This window comes from Aythya marila (genome assembly GCF_965140915.1).
Source record: "Aythya marila genome assembly, chromosome: 5".
Lineage (NCBI taxonomy): Eukaryota > Metazoa > Chordata > Aves > Anseriformes > Anatidae > Aythya > Aythya marila.
In genome coordinates this window covers 19344943-19351763 of record NC_139046.1, presented here as the reverse complement: position 1 = coordinate 19351763, position 6821 = coordinate 19344943, and the positions used below count along the sequence as shown (strand labels likewise).

Sequence of the window (6821 nt, the reverse complement as noted above, 5' to 3'; positions counted from 1 at the left end):
CCAACCCCAGCTCAGGGGGACACAGGAGCCAGGCAGGCTGGCTCCCCTCGGGGACATTTGGGTGCTGAGCCCCAGCGGGGAGGCGGGGAGGTGCGTGACGCCAGAAGCGGAGCCGAGTTTCATATTTGGGCACGGAGCAGGTTATTGGAGGCTGGGCCCCGGCAGGCAGCAGATAACCCTCCTGATAGCGGCTCACAAGGTGCCTCCGCCGCCCCCATTGGCTCCTGCCAGCGGGGGCTGCCTATATATCCCCCTCCCCGGCGCGGGGCTGCGTCTGGCACTGGGGGCAGGATGGTGCCTGCCAGGGCACTGGGGCTGCTCCTCTGCGTGCAGCTCTGCGGGGGTGAGTGGTGGGGCTGGCCGTGGGGCAGGGGCTGGCCGTGGGCAAGCGGTGGGGCAGGGAGCAGCCGTGGGGCAGGCGCCCCCTGGGCTCAGCAAGGTCCCTGGGGTTGCCCGCAGGCAGCGGGGAGCTGCGGCTGGTGGATGGCGGCGGGCGCTGCGCCGGCCGTGTGGAGGTGAAGCACGAGGGCGAGTGGGGCTCCGTCTGCAGCTACGACTTCGACTGGGACCACCGGGGCGCCGGCGTGGTGTGCCGGCAGCTGGGCTGTGGAGCAGTGGCCCGGGCGTCCCCATACGCCCCGTTTGGGCAGGGCAAGGGACGCATCTGGCTGCACCCAATCTTCTGCCTTGGGACAGAAGCTACCTTGGAGAACTGCCCTCACTTTGGCTGGGGCAACCACTTCTGTGGTCATGAGTGGGACGTGGGGGTAACCTGCACAGGTGAGTCGCGGTGGTGGTGCTGGGGATGCTGGGTCAGGATTACAAGTCCAGGACTGAGCCCTGTACCTGGTGTAGAGGCGCTGGAGCTGCGGCTGGCGGCTGGCAGGGGACCGTGTGAGGGGAGAGTGGAGGTGAAGCTGCGGGGACGCTGGGGCACGGTGGCGGACAATGCCTGGGACATGGAGGACGCCGAGGTGGTGTGCCAGCAGATGGGCTGCGGCTCAGCTGTTGGAGCCTACCACAGCTCTCAGTTTGGACTAGCAGAAGGTTCTATCAGCTTGGTCTTTGTCAACTGTAGTGGGACTGAGAAGGCCCTCTGGGACTGCAAGATTCAAGGCTGGGGACCATACCATGGCCCTCATGTCTATGATACTGCTGTGGTGTGCCAAGGTGAGTGCTGGGGACATGCGGTGCTGCAGGGAGCCCCCTCGTCCGCATCCCCCCCAGGAGCCCTCCTCTCGCGGCAGGGTTCTCCCGTCTGGCCGGAGGGGACGGCGCCTGCTCGGGGCGGCTGGAGGTGCGGCAGGGCCGGGCCTGGGCCACCGTCTGCCACGGCCACGTGGACCTCAAGGCCGCCCAGGTGGTGTGCAGGGAGCTGGGCTGCGGCACGGCAGTGGCCGTCCCCGCTGCCGGCCATTTTGGGGCAGCAACGGGGCCGCTCTGGGACGGCGCCTTTGAGTGCAACGGCAGCGAGCCACTCCTGGCCAGCTGCGCCCGGCGGCCGACCCACGGCCAGGCCTGTGCTGGCCCCGCTGCTATCATCTGCTCACGTAAGTGCTGGGGCCGCTGTCCGGGGGGCCGGGGCAGCCCCTTGCAGCGTGGGGTGCCCCGGGGCGTCCCTGCCCTGCCATCCCCCCAGCGCCCTCTCTGCGCCGCAGCCTACACCGGTTTCCGTTTGGCGGATGGCGGCTCGGGCTGCGCCGGGCGGGTGGAGGTGGAGGCGCAGGGGACATGGGGAGCGCTGTGTGCCAGCGCCTGGGACCTGCGCGACGCCCACGTCCTGTGCCGCCACCTGGGCTGCGGCCCCGCCGCCTCCCTGCCCCCAGGAGGCCATTTCGGGACGGGCACGGCGACGGGGCCGCTGCGGCGCGATGCCCTGAGCTGCAGCGGGAGCGAGCGGCACCCGGGCGAGTGCCCCGTGGCGCTGCTGGGGGAGCCCGCCTGCCCCCCTGGCCATGCCGCCGCCGTCAACTGCTCAGGTGGGTGCAGGGGCCGCGGGGACCCGTGGCAGGCGGGGAGCAGCGCCCGTCCCCACGGCACGGCCGGGCTCTTGCAGGCGCCGCTGAGCCCCTGCGGCTGCTGGACGGGGAGAGCCGGTGCGACGGGCGGCTGGAGGTGGCCACGAGCCCCGGGGCCTGGGCCCGCGTGGCTGCGGGGCCGGGGGACGACCGAGCTGCCTCCGTGGCGTGCCGGCAGCTGGGCTGCGGTGTGCCAGAGAAGGTCTACGCTGTGCCGGCCGCCAGCTCGGGCCCCGTGGAGCTGCAGGAGCTGCGCTGTGCTGGCACCGAGGAGCTCCTGGCGCAGTGCAACGCCTCGGGGCCTGCCGCAGCGCCCGGCCACAGCCCCCCAGAGGCGGCCGTCGCCTGCTCAGGTGAGTGCGCCGGGAAGGGCCGCGGGTGCCCAGCGGGCGCCCCCAGCCCCATCCTGGCCCTCCCGTGCAGGCAGCCGGCGGCTGAGGCTGGCGGGCGGCCCCGGGCGCTGCGCCGGCAGGGTGGAGGTGTACAGCGAGGGCACGTGGGGCACCGTCTGCCAGGACGCCTGGGACCTGCCAGATGCCGACGTCGTGTGCCGCCAGCTGGGCTGCGGGCGGGCCCTGGAGGCGCCCGGCTCGGAGCGCTTCGGGCCCGGCGTGGGGACGCTGTGGCCGGGTGCCGGGGGCTGCTCGGGGACGGAGGCGGCTCTCTGGGCCTGCCCAGCCCCGGCACGGCGCGGCTGCCGCCGGGGCGGCGGTGCCGGTGCCGTGTGCTCAGGTGAGCACTGTGATCCCTGAGCTGGGTGGGGAGCAGGCCCCGCTGCCCGTGGGGTGCGCGCTGCCCCACCTGTCCCAACGGTGCCGCGACCCCCCCGTCCCCTGTTGTTGCAGGGCTGCTGCGTCTGGCGGGGGGCAGCAGCAGCTGCAGCGGGCACCTGGAGGTGCTGCGCGAGGGGACGTGGGGCCGCGTGTGCGCCAACGACACCAGCCCCGCCACAGCTGCCGTTGTCTGCCGCCAGCTGGGCTGTGGCACCGGGGGGAGGCTGGCGGCCGTCCCCGCACAGGGCTCGGTCCCCGCCTGGCTGGGCTGGGTGCGATGCCAGGAGGGGGCCCCCTCGCTCTGGCGCTGCCCCTCGGCGCCCTGGCACCTGCAGTCCTGCGGCCCCGAGGGGGTCGCCCACATCGCCTGTGACGAGGACACCGAGGACACGAGCGGGGCCACCAGCACTGCAGGTAGCAGCTGCCGGCACGGGGGTGCTTGCCCAGCTGGCTCTGCCCGTGCCCACTGCCCCCTGCCCCCTGCCCCTGCTGCCGTGCGGATCCCGGCCTCACGCTGCCCCTCGCCATCCCTGCAGGTGCCAGCAGCAGCAGCAGCGTTGCCCCACTCACAGCAGTGTCGGGGAGCGTGCCGGTGCCCACGGTCCTGTGCGTGCTCCTGGGGACGTTGCTGGGCCTGGCCCTGGCAGCCCTGGCTGTGCAGGCACACCGCGCACGGCTGCAACGCCGAGGTGGGCACTGCCTTGGGGGTTCCCCTGGTGCCCCTTTCGGAGTCTCCATGGGGCTGTGGGGAACAGTGGGGCATGCCGTTGCAGCGTGTACTTCCCTACAGACCCCGTGAAAGCCACGGATGTCGGCGCTGAGGCCGTGTACGAGGAGCTGGATTACAGCCTGATGCCCGAGTACCAGGAGGTGCCCAGCCACACAGGTAGGAGCACGGTTGTCCCCAGGGCCTGGGGCTGTCCCCATCCCTGGCCAAGCACCCAACACCACAGTCTCCACCGCAGGCTCCCTGTCCAAGGGCTCAGGCATGAAGCTGCAGGACGACAACTGGGATGGTGACGAGGTAGAGAGCAACCCCAGAGAGGCCCCAGGTAGGGCAAGGGGCAATGAACAGGGACACAAAGGCACAAGGGTCAGAGGAGAGGGGCTAAGATCGAGCAGTGGTGCTGGGGAGGTGAGGGCACACGGCCCTTGAGGCTGCGTCCTCAGCCCCGGCCCCTCCTCGCCTGGCGCAGCCCCCCCGGCCCAGCCCGGGCACGGCCCCCCGGATGGCTACGACGATGCTGCGGCCGTGCCGGAGGAGCCCCCCGCTCCCCACGGCGGGGACGCCCCGGCGCAGCCCCGCGGGGACACGGGCTATGACGACGTTGACATGGGCACCCTGGGGACAGCGCCGTGAGGAGGCCCTGGGGACACGGCTGCAGGAGGGGGCTCCGGCCCCAGGGAGGGCTGGCCCTGCCCATGGGGGGCACCTGTCCCTGCCCAGCCCTCAGCACGCTGCAGAAACGGCTCCATCGGCCCACCCGCACCCGTGGCCCAACGTCACGCCAGGCTCCTTGTGAAGTTTTTCAGCATGGCCTTTCCCTGTGCAGCGCTCTTCCCAATTAAAGCCCCCAAGTGCTTGGAACTTCACTCTTTGCACCATTCTGTGTCTCTCTCTCTCTCCCGGGTCCATTGTCCATCCCTCGGGGCCATGGGGCAGAGCTGGGCCTGCAGGCACGTCCCCATGGCTCTGGGCACGCAGGAAGGACGGGGAAGAGCCCAGGGCCCAGCTCTGGGGCCTTCCTTTGGCCCCAGAGCTGCATGCTCTCCCTGCCAGAAGAACAGGATGAGGGAAGGGCACAGTGCGTCCCAGGGACTCATCCTCTGCCCCAGTACTCCCAGTACCACCTGTCCTGGTGCGAGGGGATATTGTGCACCCTCAGCAAGCTGGCAGAGGACATCAAGGTGAGCAGGAGCGTTGATGTGCCTGAGGGCAGGAAGGCTCTGCAGAGGGACCTGGACAGGCTGGAGCGATGGGCCGAGGCCAACTGGATGAGGTTCAACAAGGCCAAGTGCCGCATCCTGCATGTGGGGCACAACAACCCCATGCAAGGCTGCAGGCTGGGGGCAGAGTGGCTGGAAAGCTGCCCGGAGGGAAGGGAGCTGGGGGGATTGGTCGGCAGGTGGCTGAACAGGAGCCAGCGGTGTGCTCAGGTGGCCAAGAGGGCCAACAGCATCCAGGCTATGATCAGAAGCGGTGTGGCCAGCAGGGTGAGGGAAGTGATTGTCCCTCTGTACTCAGCCCTGGTGAGGCCACACCTTGAGTACCGTGTTCAACTCCAAGGCACCTCCTACAAGAAGGACATGGACCTGTTAGAACAGAATGTTGTCATTAGTGCTCTATGAGTAGCTGCTGAAAGCAAAACCTGTCCCAGAGGCAACAGCAGTCGCCTGCCCTTGTCCTTCCTGGACCAGACAGGAGCCTGCTAAGCCTTAAGATAGGTGGTGGTTACAAAGGCAGTAGTGAGCTGTTTCTTTCTGGGTTTTGCTTCTTCCTTTTCTCAGATGATGGTTGTGATTGGTAATTTCCAGCACAGCTGCTTGACTTGGCACAGGTTGCTGTCGTTTAACCCAGCAGCAGCTGAGTACCACAGAGCCCTTCAGTGGCTCCCCTCCCCTGCCACAGTGGGATGGGGCAGACAACTGAGGAAAAACAAACAAACAAACAATAGGTTAATGTCATGGGTTACTGTCATGAGACAGTTAAATAGGACACAAAGTGATGGGAAAATAATAATGAAGATAGCAGTAAATAAATAAGTATATAGATTTGAAACAGGTGGTGCACAGTGCAATTGCTCACTGTGCTCTGACCGAAGCCCAGCCTGTCCCCAGGCAGCAGTCCCCCCCCAGCCAACCCTCTCCATTTTTATTGTGCAGCATGATGCCATGTAGCATGCAGTGTCCCTCTGGCCAGTTTGGCTCACCCAATGTGTTTGGAAAAGAGACAGACCCCCACTCCCTTCAACTTCCCTTAAGGTATTTCAAGAGCATGATAAGGTCACCCCTGAGCCTCCTTTTCTCCAGGCCTCTTTCAGCAGTTCTCAGCTGCTCCTCATAAGACTTGGTCTCTAGACACTTCAACAGCTTTGCTGCCCTTCTGTGGACATGTTCCAGCACCTCCCTGTCCTTCTTGTAGTGAGGGGCACAAAACTGAACACAATTTTCCAGTTCCAGCCTCTCCAGGGCTGAGTAGAGAGGAACAATAATTCCTCTGGCCCTTCCCTTCCCTTCCCTTCCCTTCCCTTCCCTTCCCTTCCCTTCCCTTCCCTTCCCTTCCCTTCCCTTCCCTTCCCTTCCCTTCCCTTCCCTTCCCTTCCCATTTTCCCAAAAAAGCCAATTTGCTGCTGACCCTCACACTATAGAGATGCCACAGCACTGTCCGAGGCCGAGTTGTTTCTGAGGATCTCCCGTCAGCTTGGAGGAGCACGAGTTTGTCACTGCCTGGATTTGATCCTCTACCATTTGCAATGAGTGGCCACACACCGCAGTTCTTCTTGCTACTGTGCAGCACTGAGCACATTCTTGCGAGTAGATGCAAAGCTAAGCATGGCTACAATGACACTACGCTGTGTGCCGTTGTTTCTGCTGGTCCCCACGAGCCGTGCCCTTCCCTCAGCCTGTTCATGCGGCCTAAACTGCATGAAGTTTAACAAGAGCAAGTGCCGGTTCCTGCACCTGGGAAGGGGAAACCCTGGCAGTACGTACAGACTGGGCGACGAGACGCTGGAGAGCAGCCCCGCAGAGAGGGATCTGGGGGTTGTGTTTGACAGCAAGCTGAATGTGAGCCAGCAGTGTGCCCTGGCAGCCAGGAGGGCCAATACCCTGGGGTGCATCAAGCACGGCATCGCCAGTCGGTCGAGGGAGGTCATTGTCCTGCTCTGCTCTGCGCTGGTGCGGCCTCACCTCGAGCACTGCGTGCAGTGCTGGGCACCACAGTACAAGAAGGACATTAAACTGTTGGAGAGTGTCCAGAGGAGGGCGATGAATATGGTGAAGGGACGAGAGGGGAAGACGTATGAGGAGC

The 6821-nt window shown here is 66.1% G+C and overlaps 1 protein-coding gene across 1 annotated transcript; it reads left to right on the top strand.

Annotated features, from left to right (window-relative positions):
- Positions 1-291: 291 nt before the first annotated feature.
- Positions 292-5689, top strand: LOC309879258 (antigen WC1.1-like; the record flags this gene model as incomplete). Its single annotated transcript, XM_082762795.1, has 14 exons — positions 292-347; positions 464-780; positions 856-1170; positions 1248-1550; positions 1659-1979; positions 2057-2375; positions 2446-2750; positions 2864-3205; positions 3328-3480; positions 3582-3677; positions 3757-3843; positions 3988-4147; positions 4678-4822; positions 5675-5689. The coding sequence occupies 14 exons, from the start codon at positions 292-294 to the stop codon at positions 5687-5689; spliced, it is 2934 nt and encodes a 977-aa protein (XP_082618921.1).
- Positions 5690-6821: the final 1132 nt, after the last annotated feature.